General features: G+C 30.8%; 1 protein-coding gene across 25 annotated transcripts in view; it reads left to right on the top strand.

Moving 5' to 3' along the window:
* The window catches only part of LOC124368346 (C-Jun-amino-terminal kinase-interacting protein 4), a 152,075-nt gene that overhangs the window by 6,333 nt on the left and 123,574 nt on the right, over positions 1 to 22,168 (top strand). For all 25 annotated transcript variants that reach the window (XM_046825715.1, XM_046825693.1, XM_046825710.1 and 22 more), the window contains exons 2-4: positions 13,474 to 13,594; positions 15,285 to 15,474; positions 22,002 to 22,158. In XM_046825715.1, coding sequence (XP_046681671.1) covers positions 13,474 to 13,594; positions 15,285 to 15,474; positions 22,002 to 22,158 — 468 coding nt within the window. The remainder of the gene's footprint in view (positions 1 to 13,473; positions 13,595 to 15,284; positions 15,475 to 22,001; positions 22,159 to 22,168) is intronic.

Raw genomic sequence — 22,168 nt, 5'->3', positions numbered from 1 at the left:
CATATCTTAAAGAATTAACAGAACATCTACAGACCTTAAAGAAACAAGTGAATTTTGAGTTTTATCCTTCTTTAAAAGAAGGCCATTGATTACAAAGCACTAGGTTGCATCCAACAAAGTGCCTTCATACAAAAAATTAAGCTGTTCAATATTTCTATGTACATTGAGCAAAGAGTTATCATCGGCATAAATTGTGGTAAAGTTTAACAAATTGAAACTTAATTCATTTATAAAAAAAGAAAATAAATGGTCCCAAAACAGACCCTTGAGGGACTCCAATAATTAGTTCAACAATTTTAGATCTGTTACCTCCTATCTCAACTAACTACTTACAATCTTTCATATAAGTTTTTAAGACAGCTAGGTTAAGAAAACTGTAGTTTTACCAACAATACATCATGCTGCCCAGTATCAAAGGCTTTACTAATGTGACATAAAGTGACCTGAGCTGAATTGCAGTCTTCTAAAGCCAATAAAATTTGTTCCACAAGCGTATCTATGGCCTGTACAGTTAATCTTCTAGTGTGGTAGCCAAATTGACTGGTACTAAGTAGAATAAATAAAAAACCTAAAAGCATAAATTTTTTCACCAGAATATCATGAATTAAAAAAAACGTGTTGATGCTTTAGAAATAACTTTGTCTGAATTAGACCCTCTAATAATTGTTATAACGGAACATAACTCGTCAACAATTAAACTTGAATGCTTTAATATAGAAAGCTATACTTTAATTTCAGAATATTCTCGCACTACAACTTTTGGAGAAGGTGTGGTGATTCTTTAAAAAGAGGGATTAATGGGGAGGCAGCTGGTTTCCCCAGCTACTGTATTTGTTGAACTTCACAATAAATTATTTGAATGTTTTTTTAGATAAATTTAAGGTACAAAGGTTTGGTGTTGTATTGGTAAGAATTAATCAATAAGAGTTTTTCATAGGTCAAACTCATAGAATTTCTTGTAGGAAAAGAGAATATTTAATCATTACAGGAGATTTTAATGTTAACATGTTAGATGAATCTAAAGAGTCAAAGGAACTTAAAAACATTTTAAGACGAAATGGAATGAATTACTTAATTGATTTTCCAACTAGAGTGACACCAACGTCTAAATCCTGTACAGATAATTTCTTGACAAATAGTAATATTAATTAAATTAAAGTTTTTTTTGGATTGTCTTGATCAGACCATGATGCACAAATGCTTGAACTTCTGCAAACCCGAGTAAGAAACAAAAATGCCTTGACCCATTTTAGAAGAATATTCTCAGTTAACAATATGGTATTTTTAGGACTCTATTGGAAAAAGAAACCTGGTATTCAGTATGTTATTCTCAAGTTGATGGGAAGTATGATTGCTTTGACAGTATATTCAGATATTATTTTAATCTCTGTTTTCCTGTTACACAGATTAAAAAAGAAAATGAAAAGCACACTTAGATTACACAAAATTTAAAAGATGAAAAAATATGAATTTACTAATAATATCAGTAAATTATCAAAACTCGCAAAATCTGATAATCTAAAATACGAAGTCAAGAATAAAATATTATTCTAAACTAACAGTAAAAAAAATGTGTACACCAAAATTAAAAATACAGAAATTATTAACAAGATGTCATGGCAAATTATAAATAAAGAAACAAAAAAGAATATACATAGTTGTGAAGGGAATCTTGTATTAAAATCCAAAGATTCATGTATTAGCGATCTATCTCATATTGCTAACTCCTTTAATGATTATTTTATAAATGTGATAGATGCGTTGTTAAAAGACCTTCCTTCAATTGAGCCAAAACATAAATACAATAATACCAGCATAAATTTTTCAAAATTTCAATGTCCTCCTGTGACTGAAGCCGAATTGAAACAAATTTTAGACTCGCTTCAAAATAAATCATCACTGGCTATGATGGAATTCCAGTGATATTGACAAAGTTTGTAAAACATTTCCTAATTAAACCACTATTGTATCTATTAAATTCTTCTCTTGCATATTTCCTGATAACTTAAAAATTTCAAAGGTTATCCCAGTCTTCAAAAAAGGCTCAGTAACAGATATTCAGAATTATCGTCCTATTTTCATTTTACCATCAGTTTCAAAAGTTTGGAAAGAATTATGTACCATAGATTATTTAAACATCTAAAGGTAAATAATCGTTATGACATGGGTTTAGAAAAAATAAATCAACTATAATTGCTTTGGTAGAGTTTACTGAATCTATAAATATCATCTATAAGTGTGTTGTAAGCAACTTGAAGAGCATGAAATGGCTTTTTTACTTTTGGTTACAAGTGCCTCGGTTTTTTTGTTTGTTTCCTTTTTTGTATTGTGAACTAAGGGAGGGAACTGTCTCAAACACAAAGTTTCTGAACCATATGGTAAGCTGTCTGCTTTTTTTCAATAACATGCTCCAAATGAACTTTTTCACTTTTTAAGTTTTTTTATTTCTTGTTGTGCTTGAAATAAATCTTCATTTAATGTTTTTACTACTTCATTCATAGATTTTAGTTGTTCTTTTAAAACCTTATTAAGCTCATCAGTATGTTGTCATATCTATGATCTCATTGGCACTGTGGACAATTGTTTTTGTGTTCATGATAACATTTAACACACACCCATTTCATTTTGGATTTCTCCATATTATGGAAGAAGATTTGTACACTTAAGATCATACCAGTTCAAGTATTCTGAACAAAGTATAGCCCTATCATTTCTTCCCAAAATTTTAAAACAATCCCCACATGGTTATTTCTCAGTGTTTTCCTTCATTTTCAGATTAATTTGTGAATAAATAAAGTAAATAAATAAAATTAGGATGAAACTAGATTCAAATATGCCTCTACTAATGAACCAACACTCAATAAGAGAATCTTGCAATATTTGCAAAATAAACAAATAGATAAGGTCTGATAATAGATAAGGCAGTAATAGATAATCTGCTGATAAGTTATCAACAGCAGCTAGCCAGGTCTAAAGGTGAGCACTGTCTTAACTACAGAGAGTGCCCTTCTTATCTCTATTCCATTTTCAGAAACTTATTGTGAAAAATATAAAAATGTTAAATACTACCTTGCTGCTATTAAAACTGTTTATTTATGACTATTCATGGTGTCAAACTAAACTGAGGTGTAAATTTAGTTTGCACCTTCTTTAACCCTTTGAGTGCCAACGTCCGATTTTACCGGACGACAAAAGTTGGCTGAAAAGTGCCGACAACGGACGTTCGGGAAAAAGTCACTAAAAATGTTAACCTTTAATATTTTATAATAATATCATATTGAAATGTTTGTGAAGAATCGTTCTTTTCAAAATAAGTTGTTATAGTACACTTCCAATCAAACTTTAAATATTATGAAACTCACATATAAATATTTTTGGTTGCCATAGCTACCGGAAACAATGTGACAATAGTTTCTTAAAAGTTGTATAACTTACTCATTATTGAAGATAATAATATAAATTTTTCAAGATTTACAGACAATTGCATATGATTTCCAGTGATAGGGACTAAGAAAAGGATATGAATTTTTTTGGTCATAATAATTTGGTTAAAAAATGAAATTTAAAAAAATTTTTGAATTTTTTTTAGGTAAGTCCATTTTTGGTATTCCTAAATTTAGTGTTATGGTAACTTTGTTATTTTATGTTAATTATACAGAGTTTTCAGATAAAAGTAAAAAAAAAAGAATCATGTTGATAGCTTATTAAATAATCAAACTGTGAATTTTTTACTAAAACCTTGCAAAATGCCTTCAAAAGGGCTGGCACTTTTAGGTACACCCACTAGAAAAATACCTGGCACTTTTCAGTATACACAGTCAATAAATACTTGGCACTCAAAGGGTTAAACACTAGTGAAATTTCTTCCAAAATCAGTCAGCACAACATGGTCACAAACACCACATGGGATTTCCCCCACCACTTATTCTCTTAACCAGTAACACTAATAAATACTAAAAAACCAGGGAATAAAACAATTTTAATGCCTTTTAGAAGTTTTTACCTAGGTAGCAATGGAAAACTCTGCTTTTAAAGGTCATGGTAAAAAGTTACAAATCTTTCAAATACTGAGTTTTGGGCACCAGTTCAATGTCTCAAATCTGGGTGATCACAGTTACTTTTAAAGCCTATTTAATTTATTTACCTTGACATTTATTGTAATTGTTTTAGATGAAAATCACTTTTAAAGGAGATATTTTGTTAATAATTTGAAATTGTGTTTACAGTTGATAATATGTTTTTGTTATAATTAATCAAAAATAAGTAAATTATATTGATGTTGCCAATTACAAAATATCATTTGTAAGGCTAATGTATAAGAACTGTGTCCATGTATTGTACTTCACCCTGTCTGAGTCGATTTGTCATTGACTTGTTATAAGTATTACTAGTCATGGATTTAAAAAAATGATATACTCGTACAGTAAATGTAGGAAGCATGTGAACTTTACTTGACCCTACAGGCCATGGACTATAATGTAGATGTTACTGTTTGTTTTGTCACTAAGTATTATGTTTGTTTTGAAATCTTTACCCCAATAAAAATTGTACCTGCATTTTCCTAATCAATTAAAAGTAGGTTTTTTAATTTACAAGAAGTTTTGCAGGGAACTAAAGAAATATAAAAATTAAAGCATAGTTGTGCTGACTATTGATCAGTAGGCCATCTGTATTTAAATGATATAGGTATATGAAATTATTAAAAAAAAAAAAAACATCAAAACTTACACCATCAGCTACAAGTTAGACAGCATTATATTTATCGCCAGTACATTTTCCAAAGAATAATTAGCCCTACATGTTTTATGAACCAGAATTATTTCATATTATATAGGCGCAACAACATGTTAGACTACACAAGAAAAATAGATGATCAGTTCTAGGGTTAAGGTATAAACTTTCCAACAAACTGAGCAGTCATGTATTGCAAAGTCAAATCAATTCTACCTATGTTTTTGTGTTGTATTAACCAGGTGCAATCAGAGGTGTACAAATGTTGTAAAATGAATGAGGGAAACATGTTTTTTACTTTCTTCCTGGGTGTTAAAATAATGAACTAAAACTCCTTTTGATATACAACTTCAATATTCAATTCAGTTATATTTGTTTATTAGAAAAATGTTTAGGCTATCAATTAAAAAAATATGTTGGGTATCAGACAGATAAAAGTTGTAATTAAGTAAATTCAATATAAAATCATATATATAATGATCAGTTATAGTCTTTTAGTTTTTACCAAGTTTTAAGAAATTCCAGTCACTGGAAGGGATTTGTGAATGAAGATAAACTATTCACTTTTAAATAGCATTTATTTTAATTTTAACAAAAAAAATCTTAAGGAATAATATTGTGAAATTGACTTATTAATGTCATTGTAAATAAATGTGTTTGATATAAAATATATCACATTGAGATAAATTGAGTAAATGTTTGAAAAAAAACCTAATCGGTAAGTCCGTTCAGCTGCTGAAGTCCGTACGGTAATGTCCAGTTTGTGTCTTATTTTTATATAAACATCATTTGATTTTTATTTAATAATTTATTTTACATCATCACAAATTGACCTATTTTGTATGAATTAATGTTCAGAACATTGTATTAATTTATGTTTGAAAAGTATTAGTTTTTAGTTTTTATGTTGTGCATTCGTTGTCAAAAATATTTTGTTCTGTTTAGCCTCTTATATAAATATAATTTAACCAAACATATCTCATTAAATATGTATTATAAACTTTTAAATTGAAGATTGGCTATCAGTATAACTTTTACCTCTGAAACTCCAAACAAAATCAAATTTATATCCAAACTGTAAGATGTGATATTTTGCTTAGCTTAATTAACAAATGTCCAACAAACTTTATGAGAAATGTTATCTTCTGCCCACTGATGTGATAAAAACATATCTTGAAAGCATTGACACTTGGGCTTCAATCCATGTAGGCCTGTAAGGTCATTATTAACTTATATAACGATGAATTATTGTTTCATACCACAAATTAGTATGATAAATTACGCAAGATCTTAAGGCTACAGTGGTTTTTTTGTGTAAACTTGTGTATAAAGTTACAAAAAATAACAAGTGAATCAAAAGTTTTGTTGTCAATGTAATTTTTGGTAATATAAACATAAAAAAAACTCCTGTTCATTTCAAATGTCAAGTAATGCTCAATCTTATTAAAGTGTGAAATTTCACTATCCAAATAAAACAAAGTTATTCTATGGATATAAATATTTATACTATTCATAATCTATAGTTTTATGTTTTATGATTAAAACATTAACTTTACTACAATTTATATACATTGCAGTAAAATACAAGTAAAAAAAACTTTAAACATTTTTATTATTTTTTTTGGGACGTTTTACTGTTGAAATAAATTAAAAATTTAGCATGATGTAACTTCATTGTGTAGTTTTCAGTACTCAAATATGAAGAATTAAAATCAAATTTAAAAACTTAAAATTAATATTTTTGGGTGAATTTGATAATTAATTACCTCTATATTAACAATAAAGATGCCTTATCCATGTTAAAGTGAAGATAATTTAGTTTGTACAGAAGTTGATTGTGCATTGCTGCATTCATACCGTCTATATGATGATATCATACAAATCCATGATGATATCACAAATAAAATGTTTTTATTGGAAAACTTTTGAATTATAATAAATGACTAATGCTTATAAAACGTAAAATTATTACATGACTATACACAAATTAACAGTTGTTTTAAGGCTATCACGCTTAGCTAGATTACTGTGCATAAAAGCCAGTTCGTAACTTGTATGTATTTGAAACGTATTATTTAATTATATTGAGTTATATTTGTCAGTTGTTTTATACAGTTTCACTTGCTTTAATATCACTTAGTGTATTTGGTAAATAAAAAAATAAAATAATTTGTAGATTTGCAATTGTTTTTATTTGTAGAAGAATGTTAGTATCATAAAAAAGTTATCCAGGCAAGTAATTTTAAAATGTATTCCTAAGTTACTTCTAGATGTAACTATGCAAAACAGAAACATATAAAGCACCAGCAATATATTAAGATCCCAATATATTACAAGTAGCAGCAGTGGTAGTTATCGAAGGAAAAAAATGGCTCTGCTGATATTTATATTTTTATTTATAATTTAAGATAAATCTGAATAAAACTAGACGGATTTAAATTAAAGTTAATAACAAAATTAGATTACTTTCAAAAAGCAATAATTGTTATGTCCATTTCTTTGCCTTGTGTACATATATAAAAAACAAGATGTATGGAAAATGTTTTTTTTTTTTTGTAAAATTACATACACATTTTTACTGATTCTTGATGATTCAGAAAAAATATTTACATTATAGGCTATATCAGCGATAACTAACTATAAATGGTCATAAAAGAATCAAACATAAAACTGCACTTTCTTTTAATTTAATTTGAATCTAAAGCAACATAAAAGCTGTTATTATTACAGTTATACCAATGGGTTAATACATCTCCAATAGGCCATATAATGTACTCCATTTAAATAAAAGACCAATACGTTAGTGTTTGGCTTTTCCTTAATAACAAATCACCTAATGTTTTTTCTGTATTTTGTGTTTTTAAAACAGAAAATAGATAAGTTAATTGACAAATTATTGTACTTTTGTAAATAATGTTTTTTATATTTATGTTCCTGCATCATTGGTGTAGTAAGAAAAAGAGAGTTGCAGATAAAGGGTGAAGTGAATAAAGCTGAGCAAATGCTCTTTCCTCCAAAAAATGAGTACGTACTCCAGTTTCATGTGAATAAAAAGAACTTGCTCAGTGGAGGCTCGGAGCACTTTCTCATGTTGACGACTAGACAATTGACTTGGAGTATCTACTCACCTTTTTAGGTGAATAAAACTAGGCACTTGCTCCAAAATGTGAGCAGGTACTCCAGAAATTACTGATCTACTCATTAGTAGATACAACTTGCTCAAGTAAAGACATTCAATCTTGTGATAGAAGAGTTTTTACCTTTTCGTGCTGTAAAACTTTGCAGAGTGCGTCGGGAATCTCTAGAGCAAGACTTCCGAACTCTTTATCGTTTTAATAAAATGAATTTTGAGTGGATCAGTGATCATTTTCTTGGGGAAAACTTTGAAAGGCGTGGTGGTGCGTTGCCCAATTTGGACAGAATGCGTACTTTTCTTCGATATGTTGGTGATCCTGGGTTTCAGAGTGGTGTTACCGATGACGTTGGTATCGACAGAACTACAGTCACAAAAACCATTTCAGATGTAATGGCAGCTATATTACTGAAGAAAAACGTATGGATAAAATTTCATTCTACAAGAGAAGAAATGAAACAACAAAAAGCCAATTAGCAAGAAAAATACAGATTTCCTTCAGCCATTGGAGCTGTTGACTGCAGTCAAATACCTATACGCAAGCCTTCTGACCATGGCGATGAATTTATAAATAGAAAGATGATTCCAAGTATAAATGTGCAGGCAACTTGTAATTTTGCTGAAGAGTTCACAAGCGTAGATGCTTCTTGGACAGGTTCAGTGCATGATGCACGAATTTGGAGAAATTCAGATATTTACAGAATTATGGAATTCAATGAAGCTAATGCACTCCTAATTGGAGATTCGGGTTAAGGGATAGCTCTCTGGCTTATGACGCCCTATGAAAACCCAATAACTGCTAGAGAAAGGGCATACAATCTGTGTTTGTCCCGAGAAAGAGTAATAATTGAACGTTGTTTTGGTCAGTTGAAACAACGTTTGACAATTATGCAAAACAAAATTAGGATTAAAACTGAAAATGTTCCATCGATGGTTGTTTGTTGCTTTATTCTTCATAATGTAGCAAAAAGACTAAGTGATGAAGACTTTGACTATAACATTGAGGAAAGGCAAAACAATGAAGTTGGCAATGTAGAGAATCGTAACCGAAGAGACATCCACAATAGAGGACAACAGAGAAGAACCGAAATTGCTCGGCTGATACATGGAGTTTACAGCTAAAAAGAATGTACTGTGTAAATAAATGTTCTGGTAAAAGAATAAAAAATACCTACCTACTTCCAATTCCTAAAAAAAAAACACACAAAAAAACAAAAACAATGCCAAAAATATCTAAACTCTGGGGTCGTAATGACCATGTTTACGTGCGTATGACTTTCAATAGAACCAGTCTTACAGCCGTAAAGCCAGTGTCTGAGACAGTCGCTCAAGGGTCTCATGTAGGCAGTGTGTACGTATACAACACGGCCACAAGCCTTGTTGTAACACAGTAGGACTTAACCTTTGCTTGTGGCCGTGTTGTATACGCGGTTGTACACACTGCGTATGTAAAACCCTTGAGCAAGTGTCCCAGACACTGGCTTTACGGCTGTAAGACTGGCTCTATTGAAAGTCGTACGCACGTAAACACGGTCATTACGACCCCAGAGTTTAAATATATTTGGTATTGTTTTTGTTTTTTGTGTGTTATTTTTAGGAATTGGAAGTAGGTAGGTATTTTTATAATAGGATCAGGATGAGAATTTATTTTACATTATTATACATTTATTACAGAGTAGTGAACTCCAATCCATCACAGTAAGTTGTTGAATAAGAAGTTCCAATCATAGTTTGTAGTTCCTCTGTTGAAATTCCGTTTTGCTCAGATGGTGCTGTTGATTGTGGCTGATCGATTTCCTTAGATTTTTCTCGTTTCAATTGAATATCAACCAATTTCTCAGCTTTTTTGAAGTAATCAAGCTGCTTAAGTAACACCATACGTAGCTCAGGCAAGGTCAAATCTTTAGTTACCTCAGTTTCAATTAATTTAAGTTTTTTCTTTGCTTGCTTAACGCTTGGTCCTGTTACTTTACTTTGTTCAGCAGTCGAATCTTGCGTTTTTCCTTGTCGATTCTCAGTTGTTTTGTCCGAGCTAGTTTCAAAGTTGGTGGAATTCACCGAAGAGTCAAAAGAAACACTGTTTTCATTCTGAGTCTCTTCAGTCCGCGCAGTAACAGCACCTGAAAACGTCAAGTTCTTTATTACAAGCGTAGTTCTGAAAAAAATTAACACAAAGTATACCAGTACAATATGAAGAAAAATTGAGAGTTTATTTATCATGCCAACAGGATCAAATAACTGTTATAAAAAGCAAAATTATTTATTTAGCTGTTTTAAATGAACTTACCTTTTAAAAGCACAATACCCGGGTTGTCGGTGTCACCTCTAATAAAATTAAGTAACCCCTCTTCCCTTGGTTTTAAGATAACCTTCTTGTTGCCAGTCTTGTTAGTATCTGCCTTTGACTTCACTCTACTCTTCATATTATTGAATTTTTTCAAAATTTGGCTTGAGTCGAGATGCAATCCCAATTCATTATCAATTCGATTTTGAATCTCTTGAATGGCTCAGTTTCTTTTGTTTTTGATACTTGGTATATTACTCTTTTCCAAAATAATTGAACATTCCTTTATAATCGAAATAAAAGAAGCCTGGTTTTCAAGTTATGGGTTATTCCCTTTATCACAAGCCATCACTTGTTTTGTTGTAACTCGTGAGACAACTAAAACAACAATGCGAATGTGGACGCGGAATATTAGTTTTATCTGCTCGATATCTGGACAAGTTGCAACACGTCTGTCTAGCACAAGATAGGGAAAGGGAACTGTGAGCACTTGCTCCATTTGCCTGAGCAAGTCCTCTGGCCCAATATTGACTTTTTATTCACATCGAATCAGAGCACTTACTCGTGTTAGAAGGAGTTACTCCTCACTACCTGAGCATCTGCTACGGAGCATGTACTCCAACTTTATTCACTTCACCAAAAATTAATGAATTATTAGTCATAAAAAAATCTTTACTTCAAGAAACAAATTTAAAAATTAAAGCAGAAGTTGAAGAGGAGTTTTATTCTTTGGCTAAATAATTAGATATACTAATGACATTGATTTTATTTCTTACTTAAACATTGTGTCAAATATATATATATATATATATATATATATATATATATATATATATATATATATGTTCAATACCTTTTAACGCCTAATTCTTTTATAAAAATTTTTCCCTAGCTGGCAATAATTTACAGCAACATTACAATGTATTCTAATAAAAAAGAAAAACAATTTTTATTTGTTTCAATGGTTGATTTAAGAAAAAAACTGTTTAATGCTTTGTTGGAAGATTTTTAAACTATCTATCATGTTTTGTACATAAAACTGCCAGTATGTATAAAATCAACAAACAACATTGTTTTGATAAAAAATGTTTAAACAAAATTCATAATTTAACAAAAAATGATATTGTAAGTAAAGAAATACAAATGTGAAAAACAATAAAAGGCAGGTTTTGCTAATTGTTTTCTTTTTATGAGTGTAGACCTCTATAGTTTGTTTGGTATATCTCAAAACATACTTCCGTGTGTAATGCTTCGATAGTACATGTTTTGCACTACTATGGTTTCTTTTCTCAAGCCTTTTACGAGACAACCCAAACATCTCACACCTGGATGAATTGCGGTTTTTATTGAATGGTTCAGCGATGCTTCTCCTTCTCTTTGACTGGGTCGACCGTAGTAGTCTCGTTTGTTTATTAGTTGCGACAGCTTGCTTGCAACAAGGTCTTCTTTTCTGGAAGATTTCTTGTTTACCAAAATAAGGGATGAAATCATATATGTAGCAGTTTGAACAATCAGATAACTTCACAAAAATACCTTCATTTCTAATTTATTTTGTTTTTGTGGATTGTAAATTCTAATTTGCAAATACATTCACTATAATTTAAACTAATATAACTATATAAAAACTTATAGAGGAAAAACCCAAGAGCGGAAACGACAAAGATATAGTGCAAAATAAGCTTCAATGAATATACTTGTTATGGGCGCTTCAAGAAGCACAACCGATAGAACAAAACAAAGTAACAGTTGCTATCAGAGGGTACTCCTCTGATGTTTAGTTTGCACATTAGCAGACGGTGTTAGACAAGTACAAAATGTACTTGCCCTGGCATCTAGCGGCAAATCTGACCCCTAATATTTTAAAACATAGTTTGCGGGATAACTAGCTTTTTTACGTTATAGATATTTCAATGCTTGCAAAATAACTCGTTACTACATATAGTTTCATTTTCTGAGACATTGTGTGAAACATTATTAACTTAATGTTATAGCTTAAAGTACCAGTAAAAGTTGTTACTTTTCATAAAATTATATTACACTTATTCTTCTATATCTCTGGAAATTTGTGGAGTATGGTCTAAAAAACCTGGGAATTTCAGGGAATTTTATGCCAGGAAATGTGTAGAAACCGTGTATAACGTTTTGTTTGGTAGAGAGCACTTTATAGTCCAAACTTTATCTTTAATCAAGACTTGTTTCATTTTATTTCTTTTTGAGATGCTTGAAAATTTATTATCACAAAATAGAATATTTCTAAAGTAAGTATTATAACTTTAAATCAATTTTATGCCTGAAGGATATATATATATATATATATATATATATATATATATATATATATATATATAAAACATTTTAGATCAGCAGGAATTTTTTAATTTTAACTGTTAAAAAATTATGGGTTGCAATGGTACTTTTAAGTAAAATTTTTATCAATAGGTAAACTAAGAAAGGTTAAGTCTAAAATATAAATTTGTATAAATGAAAAATAAATAAAAGATTTTGTTATTTGTGCCTATGTTTTGACAGTAAAATAATGTTTTGGTACTCTACATTTTTTTTACAATACACCCTATTCGTTTTTTTAATATACAACTTTTAAATTTCTGTGTTATGTGCTATGCTAGAAGTATGTATTTACCTTAGAATCACATAATTTATGACTAAACATAATTTTACATGAAGACAAAATTTAAGTAGTTGGTCTGGTAATTTTTAAGTATGCACATGAATAAAGGATGTACTGTACAAAGTATACAATTTTAAGTATTGGAAAGAATAAACAAACTAAAAATAGTAATTTAAAAGAATTGAAGGAAGTAAACAAAACGATTCCCCTTTCCTATGTACTAACACTAGTAACAGTAGTTGCATATTTATTATTTGTATTACACGATATTAAACTATATAAATGTGATATAGGTGAACAAGTATGTATTATAGATGGATAAAACTGTAATTTAGTGTTAACTTATTTAATTGAACAATGCAGTAACATTCAAGATCAAATTGTTTACTTGGCATTAAGTTTGAATTTAGATATAATCTTGAGGGATGTTTTTCCTTTTCCTTCATTAATGCAGGGTGGCGAATAAGTCCACTCTGATGACCAGGGGCATAGATGAGAAATGCCTCTGGCCAACAGTTCAGGCTTCAGTGGCGAATTCAGGGCCACCCCAATAAATGAAAATCATGCTTTGGGATAGTATCTAAAATCAGACTCAATAGACATCTGACCACTGCCTGTATCATAATTTATCTTTCCATCACAGTATTTATTAATATAGAATTACCATGTGTACTGATGATATTTTTTGACTTGCAGAAACTGCTAGAAGTAGAAGATGCTGTTGAGGATGAGAGGAAAGACCTTATAGGAAAAATTGAAAGTCTAGAATCAATTGTTCGAATGCTGGAACTTAAAGCCAAAAATTCATCAGATCATGGTAAATATGGATATCTTGATTTTATTGCACATTAGGGCTTAAAATAGTTAAAATATAACAGTTTTGTAAATGAGTAATGTGAATTACATTTTACCATTAGTGTATTATATATATTTAGTAATATTATCTTAATTATTATTATCTTATATATTAAGTTTTAAATACCAGCAATTTGTGTCAAATAAGTGTTAATGCAGAGATTAGATATCAAACAGATGTCCAGGAAATAAATTGATTTATTCTCTATCGCTCTGAGTGATCAACAACCAAGGTTTAATAAAATACAAGATTTGATATAAAAATATTGATTAGTAACAGTATATGTTATTTTGTTTTCTTCTATTACTATAACACTTTAGAGTTGAGAAAATTAGTTTAAAAAGATGGTTGTCTAATAAAAAAAGAAACTTATTAGAATTTATTTATGAGTTTGGAATGAATATTTATGAATAAGCATGTGAGAAACCTAGTTATACAACCATCAGATTCTTTGCGCTGATTCAAGCAGAAATTTATACTGAAAACGTTCTAAACTGAGATATAATTATGCTTTAAACTGATTAATTGTTGTCACATATAATCATAACAATTCTAAAGAAACTTTATTAACCAACTGATTATTTTCAATTGATGAACACCTTTGCTCCCAGAGCTTACACACACTGACAATGTTCCTCAGTTTAAGATTGGAGACTGTGCTGCTTAGTCCATCATAATTAATTGTTTACTTTAATCTATAATTATAACTATACTTAAAACTGTACGTGTTATAAAGAAACATTTCCTTCCAAAACAACTTAACAGTTTCAATTAAGTTACTTAAATATATAATACATAAATTTGACAACGAAGGAGCAAAACTGCATAACTAAAAAAAATTCTTGTTTAACACTTGTAGGATGTATAATTTTAATTTTTGGTGAATAACGCACTTTTTTCCCTGATTGGAGTAATTTAAATGTTCAGTATTCTTAAGTACTATTTTGTAAGTTCAGATATTTTAAAATTTAAACTTTTTATATCTGACTTTGTCACACCTGTTATTGTTGATGACTTGCCTATTGCATAATTTGTGATTGTGCTTAACAAGAATAAAAATATCTTCTATCTTGTATAAAAACATTCACAATTTGTAAAACAAACGTACGGTAAGAAATTTACTAAACTCAACAAAACTGCACAAATCAAGCCAATAATATTATTAGTAACTGTGAAAGTATAAAGACATTCACAGTTTGTAAAACATTAGTGACTGTGACAGTGCCTATTAAAATTTAAAACTGAGCTTATTCAAAACAGGTATTGATTTGATTTGATACTATTTCTGTAACACTTGAAGAAAAGAGCAGGTATCAGTTAATAACATGGTTTAAATTTTTGTTGAGATAACAAATATTGTATTATTATCCATTACCCAAACATTTTTAGTTTTGATATTTAACATATTTTTTATAATGCACCGTAAAGATTGCCTTGGTTTTATTTTTATTGGAAGCTTTGGCGATGCCAAGTGTAGAGTATGTAGTTTTGCTAATGGTCCTCAGTAATTAAAATTAATTTTAACAGAAAATATCTCTGTGATAATTTAAAAAATACTCCAACTCATTCACTTATTAAATAACAAAAGTAATATTTAATTACTACTGGAGTGTAGTATATACAAGATGTTAAAGGAATTTTTTTCTTGTAGTGTATAGGCTAGAAGAGAAAGAGCAAGAAATGAAGAAAGAATATTCAAAATTGCATGAACGCTATACGGAGCTGTTTAAGACCCATATGGACTATATGGAGAGGACGAAAATTATAATGGGCAACTCGGATAGAATGGAAGGACCTGGGAGAGGGCGGTTAGGGAACCTTGGACTCTCTCAACTCAATAGGTAAGATCAGTTCACCTGTGCAGATTAACATTCAATTAGCCTTCATTAATGGCCTTGAGATGTGGAAAAACTGGTATGGTTCTCAAACGTAATCTTTATTTTACATAGAATTTATAAAAACATTGTTGATGTAGTATATGTAACACATAATTTTAATGGGTTTATTAAATGAAACATATTGTGGAAAAAGTTTACATGGTTACCTTGATCAATTATGTTATGTAATAACTGTAAATAATTTATTGTGTTTGATGATTTATTGCAAGTTTGTTTTATAAATATTATTAAATAGGCTATTTGGCAAAAACAACAATAAGAGTTGTATACTTCCATATGTTATCTGAACCATACAAATTTAATCAATTAATTATGTTATAGAATAGATGGAAATGATTTATTATGTAACTTCTAATACCGGTATATTGTTAATTTAATTTATAAGAGCCTATTTTTCAAAAACAAATAAAAGAGTTGTATAATTCATGTGGTATGTGAAACTTCTAAATCTAAATTTTACTTATTATATTTGTCTTTGCAGTGTTAGCTGGTAGCAATGATTCAGTAAAGGTAAATCGATTTTTGAACGAAAGATGTATTCTTCTACTCAATGTCAATAAAACAACTACAAGTACAAAAAAACTAAAAGAAGAACCTGAAGTCTTAATTAATAATCAGAAAATTAAGCAGGGACAAAGCATAAAATTTCTAGGCTTAGTAATAGATAAAAATCTCAAATGGGACCTGCATATAGAAAAAAATATTAAAACAAAATATCTTCCGGAATTCTGGAGTATTAAGACCCATGAAAACAATATACTTCTCCCTTATACAGTGTCATATAGCGTATGTTGTTGTCTATGGGGCTACTATTAAAACAAACCTAGAAAACAATGTAATAGCAAAAAAAAAATCATATTACGCTCAAACTTAAGTGGGATGATTCTGTGAGGGATGCTTTAGTGATCTTGGCATCATCACCGTTAATGGTTTGTATATTTATCAATCTTTATTAGATTTCAGGGCAAAATCAATCAACTACAGAAGGCAACACAATCATCATCATCATCATCATCATCATCATCATCATCATCATCATCATTATAACACTCAAAATCAAATCCCTGGTTATAACAGACAGACCAAATTTGGAATTTTATAAAAACAATGCCTACCTATATTGGACAATATTTTTTATTAAAATTGCCAAACATTATCAAACAAAAAGAAAATGTAAATATTTTTTAAAATAAACTATAATATATCTTATAGATCACTGCTTTTATAGCACTGATGAATTTATATGTGCACAGTTAAATTAAGATGTGCACTTTGTTCTGTTTCAATGCCTTGTGTACCGACTATCAGGCTTTAATCGTGATATAACATCGACAGACTAGACCTTCCACCCACCAAACACAATACATCAACACATTAATATCCTAATACACCTAATATCTTGAATAAACATGGTAATACAATATCTTGAGTAGGCAATTCTGCCTACACCGGGACAGAATGACACTAGAGAAACTATAACAGGATTATCAGACCATACAGGGCAATTATTTTGCACACTATACATGCACTAAGAAATACACAGATTATTCCAAAAGTAAAGTCTGGTTAAAAAAAAGTACAAAGTCGTTCTACTCAAATTCGGGAAATCCATTTCTAAATCTAAAATAGTGAATTGTCGATCTTCACGAATTCTTTCATCAACTGCATTGACCAAATCGTCTGTTATTACTGATGGTTGACCAGAGCGTGGTGCATCATGTACATTTTCCCGTCCTTCATTAAAAGCTCACACCTACTTGTGCACTTTACTGTTACTGATTATGTTATGTCAGTAATCTGCTGATTAATCTCCGCAGCTAAGTGTTTCTTACTTCACAATCAACGGGCTGTCTTAAACATTGTGAACTGACACTATAAACAGCACACAGCAACAACATAAATCACGGTGCTTGATGCACAAAGCATGACAGGAGTCGCGGATGCCTGTTTTGTTCTTGATGCCAAATTCAAATAGTTACGGCGAATCGGACCTTACTTCTGGAATAACTCTCGTATGTACACTGTGAAAAGACAGCTTACTCTCAACAATCTTTTTCTTCTTCTCTCTCTTTTAAGCCTCAGCTTCAGCTATGTAGGCTTCGATATACACTGGTTTATTTCAAAGTACACACACTGTTTCGTGTCTATACATTATTGGCCCTCGCCGGGATTTGAATCCGTTATCTCTCAGTTAGAGAGCCGAGACTATAACCATTAGTCTATGGAGGAGGACACACAACAATCTGACCCTAAGAAATTTACTACCTTTGACAAATTGGGACAGTGTCATCAAGTCAACAGAGGTGGATGAGGCATATTCTCACTTTGACACTTCACTCCCATTTGCATGTAACTGAAGATGCCCTAAGATGAAAACACAACAAAAAAGGGAAAATTACGTACTATATCACAGAAATTGCAACCCTTAAGGAAGATTTCTTAAATGCACAAGACAAATATCTTCCAACTGGAAGTAAAAATGACAAACAAACTTTGTCACCAAGATAATAACAACAAACAATACATGATATATACACCAAGCAGATAATAAACCCAAAGCTATTTAGAACACTATAAACAATGACAGCAAAGGAAAACAAGAGTCTGAAACCACTGAGTTAGAAATACTGTACACAATGTTAGAGAACTGCTTACAGAAACTGAAAAATTAGCTAATTGTTTGAATAAATACTTTTTAAACATAGCCAAAGAAACACGTAAAGCAAATTACATAAACTGTAAACCAGTATTGTCCACTCTAATTGTCCAGTCAGTTCCAAGAGAGAATCTGACAATCCTACACCTAACAACTGCTGAAGAGATGGACAAAGTTTTGAGATCTTTATGATTCTCAACTTCTGCTGGAACAGATGGGATATCAGCTAAGGTCCTCCTAAATAAAGTGAAAATGAACTAATAGAACCTCTGGTAGTAGTCACAAATATGTCATTGGCGAAAGGCATCTTTCCTTCCAAATTAAAAATAGCAAAAGTCTACCCAAAACTAAAACAAGGTGACCCCAAAGATATTACTAATTACAGACCTGTCTCTCTACTCCCGTCTGGTTCAAAACTCATTGACAAAATTGTACTCATCAGACTCTTGAAGTACCTGAGAGAGAACCAACTACCAACAGAAAAGCAACACGACTTTATTGCTAGCAAATCTACCATCACAGCAATTGTTGACCTTGTTGAATATATAATTGACAACTTATAAATTGGAAACACAATAACCAGTTTGTTGTACCTTGACCTCAGTAAATCACTTGATTGCCTTGGACATGGCTTTATACTGACAAAACTAAAAAACTTAGGTATTCAACAAACAGGACTCTAGTGGTTTGCAAGCTACCTCAGGGGACGATCACAAGTGATACTGAAGGAAATGACCGGTGGACTCACTAAATCAGTAAAGTCAAAGGCTCTACCAGTAAGAAGAGGCGTTCCACAAGGCTTTGTGCTCAGATCCATTTTTGTTCATATTATTCATAAATGACTTTCCGGAACACCTAAGGAATACTGTGAAATGATCGTGTATGCGGAAGGTACTTAATACTTACAGCCAGGAATACTGAGCAACTAGAAATTAACATACACGAGGTGGTATCAAAAAGTTCCCGGACTGTACTCTCCATTTTTTTCGGACGCAACTGTACAAGCTAACACGCCAGTAGCCTCTGTCATAATAGCCGCTGAGTCATTGTGCCAAGTTTTGTTGTTGTGAGTGGTTACGTTATGTCTACAAGTTGTGCTTTGTTGTGTGTTATCATTATATAGCGATTTTTGTGATGGTTGATAAATTTGAGCAACGGGCTTGCATCAAGTTTTGCTTTAACCTTAAGAAATCACCAACAAAAACTTTTGCAATGCATCAAGAAGTTTTTGACGAACATTCACTGAGCAGAACACAGGTTGTTTTAGTGTTATGCTCATTTCAAGGCTAGCAGAACTTCAATTAAAGATGATCATCGTTCAGGACGGCCTTCCAAAAAAGAATGAACAAAAAAGATGAAATTGTTGGAAAATTCCGGCACTTCATTTATGAAGACCTTTGTCAGACAATAAATGACTTGTGTAGTTGTGTCTGTATTAGCTATGGAAGCTGTCTAGAAATTTTAACTGAACATCTAAGCATGCATCGAGTTGCCATAAAATTTGTTTCTCGGCTTTTGAATGTTGATCAGAAACAGTGACGTGTTGATATGTGTAGTGAACCAAGAGAGACATCTGAAAGTGACCCCACATTCTTATCCAGGATCATAACTGGTGATAAAAATTGGTTTTATGGTTATGATCTAGAAACAAAACAGCAGTCATCAGAGAGACAACCTTAAGTCTATTGTTAATACTTCCTATTGTTTGTTGTGTTACTTTGAAAGAAGTTGGGGGAATTTCTTTAAGGAAGGTATTTGATGTGTGTAGGATTAAATAGGAACGGTTGTGCACCCAACTCCAAGGATAGTTTAGCTCAGTGTTTGCATTACAAAGAATAAAGGCAACCAATACTCAAGAAGCATCAATAACTGCATACCATGCATTATTCGAAAGCCAACTACGCTACGGAATTAATGTTTAGGGTAATTGTTTAGAAGTTAATCTCCACAGAACCCTGGTAGAAAAAAAGCAGCAAGAATAATGGCAGAACAAGGATCTAAAGAGAGCTGCTAAAACATCTTCAAAGGTTAAGCAATACTGACAGTAACATCAATTAACATTTTTGAAAATAATCTTGTACTGCATAATCAAAGACCATCCAAAATAGAGGAACCTGCATAGCCATTTTACCAGACAGGCTGAAGATTGTACACTACCAGTCAACAAAACAGCCTTATTTGAAAAATACTATCATAAGCTGGATTAAACATATTCAACAAACTGCTGCTATATTTGAAAGAATATCTGCAAGACCACAATCTAGCTTTCTACATGCTTGATGAGTTTTCTGTCATGGAACGATGAACCTCGATTACATTGATTACATTGTTTGATTCCTTTATTATTAACTTCACAAACTGTAAGACACTGTAACATATCTTAACCTTTCCGAGCCAGGCGGCAATATATTGCTGCCATAGATCGCGTCTGAAAAGTGCCAGGCAGAAAAATATTGCTGTCGGTGATATTCGCAAAAAGCGCCAGGCGGCAATATATAGTCTCCTTGATATTCGTTGATTTCTTAAATAAATACAATGTCAAATGATTAAAGTTTTTTTTATTCCCTGGTATGTTTGTAGATAATATTAATATGAATATAATTTTTATTTTGGAGGTCTATCCATTTTTATTTCGTAATTGTCACGTGACATTATCAGCTGACTTATGCTTTAGTGTAATTGTACTATTGTATGCTGGATTCTTCTTCATTATTTTATTTTGTGGTTGTAAATATTATTAGTTTTAGTTGTTACGTGCTCAGCTATTGTGTGTAGTAGTTACAATGACTGACAATTTGCGATCTCACGGGAGTGAAATTGTAAGTAGCACATTTTGTAAATAGAAAAAGTGTAAATAAATTTCAAATAAAATTGTGTAAATATTTCTTGGTAAATAGTGTTTTTTAACTGTATTAAAACTGTTTATGGATCCTACAATCATCTGTTTACCGGTACATCCATAACGTGAATATTTATTTTAAGTTTCTTGCAATGTAAGAGTCAGTTGCTTTAACACTTATAAAATGTTGCGAAGTACAGTTATGTGTATTTATACAAAATGTGTCATAACAAATTTATTTATGAGAGAAATAACACACAATTTTGTATGGTTGTTCCTTTCTAAATGTACAATATAATAAAATAGCTTCCCACAGTAAATTATTTTTCATTTTTTAGTTATTTGCAAAAAATAAATTTAAAAATAAAAAAAAAATTATGTAATCTATTAAAACATTATTTTTAAAATTTAAAATTACATCTATACATTTTTTTGTTAATATTATATATTTATACGAGTAATTTGGTGCAACTTTTAGGTCATTCTCTAATTTTTATGAAAAATTATAAATTTTAATCTAAGAGACTGCAAAATCACCAATTTTAGCCTGGCACTTTTGACTAGTCACAAGGGGATATGAGATGTGAAAAATTTTTGCAATATCTCATATTTGGTCCTGGCCCTGAAAGGGTTAATGCTATTGTTAATAAAGGATGTTGTCTATTTGTTTCTTCAACATCCATATTAATGGTACATTAATTTACCATTGCAACACCTTAAATTCATTGTTTTTCAATTTAAAAAATCAGTATTATTATTTAAAAAAATAAAATTTAAAAGTTTATCAAGCAAATGTGACATTATATCTGGATCTTTGATGCCACAATGTATAGAATATTTGCATTTGGGAAAAGTTGAGTAGGCCGTAATTTGATTACCTGTAAGAAACAATCATAATATTATATTTTTAAAATCTTCACATTTAGCCAGATTAATTATAATTTTACTATAATAACCGATGTGATAATTTCACAGGTCAACAGGTCCAGTTTCGTTTGGGTTCCAGTCTCTGGAGCAAAGCTCGAACTCGTTCCGTCCAGCAGGGAGTCCCAGCGAGTTCACTGGTATCCCAGCATCACCACCTGACAGTAACCATTCACTTACCAGTCTCAAGAATGAGTTGCAACCACAGGTAAGTTGTG

This window comes from Homalodisca vitripennis, chromosome 1 (assembly GCF_021130785.1).
Source record: "Homalodisca vitripennis isolate AUS2020 chromosome 1, UT_GWSS_2.1, whole genome shotgun sequence".
NCBI lineage: Eukaryota > Metazoa > Arthropoda > Insecta > Hemiptera > Cicadellidae > Homalodisca > Homalodisca vitripennis.
The sequence above is the reverse complement of the archived record's forward strand: the minus strand, read 5'-3'. Positions and strand labels throughout refer to the sequence as shown.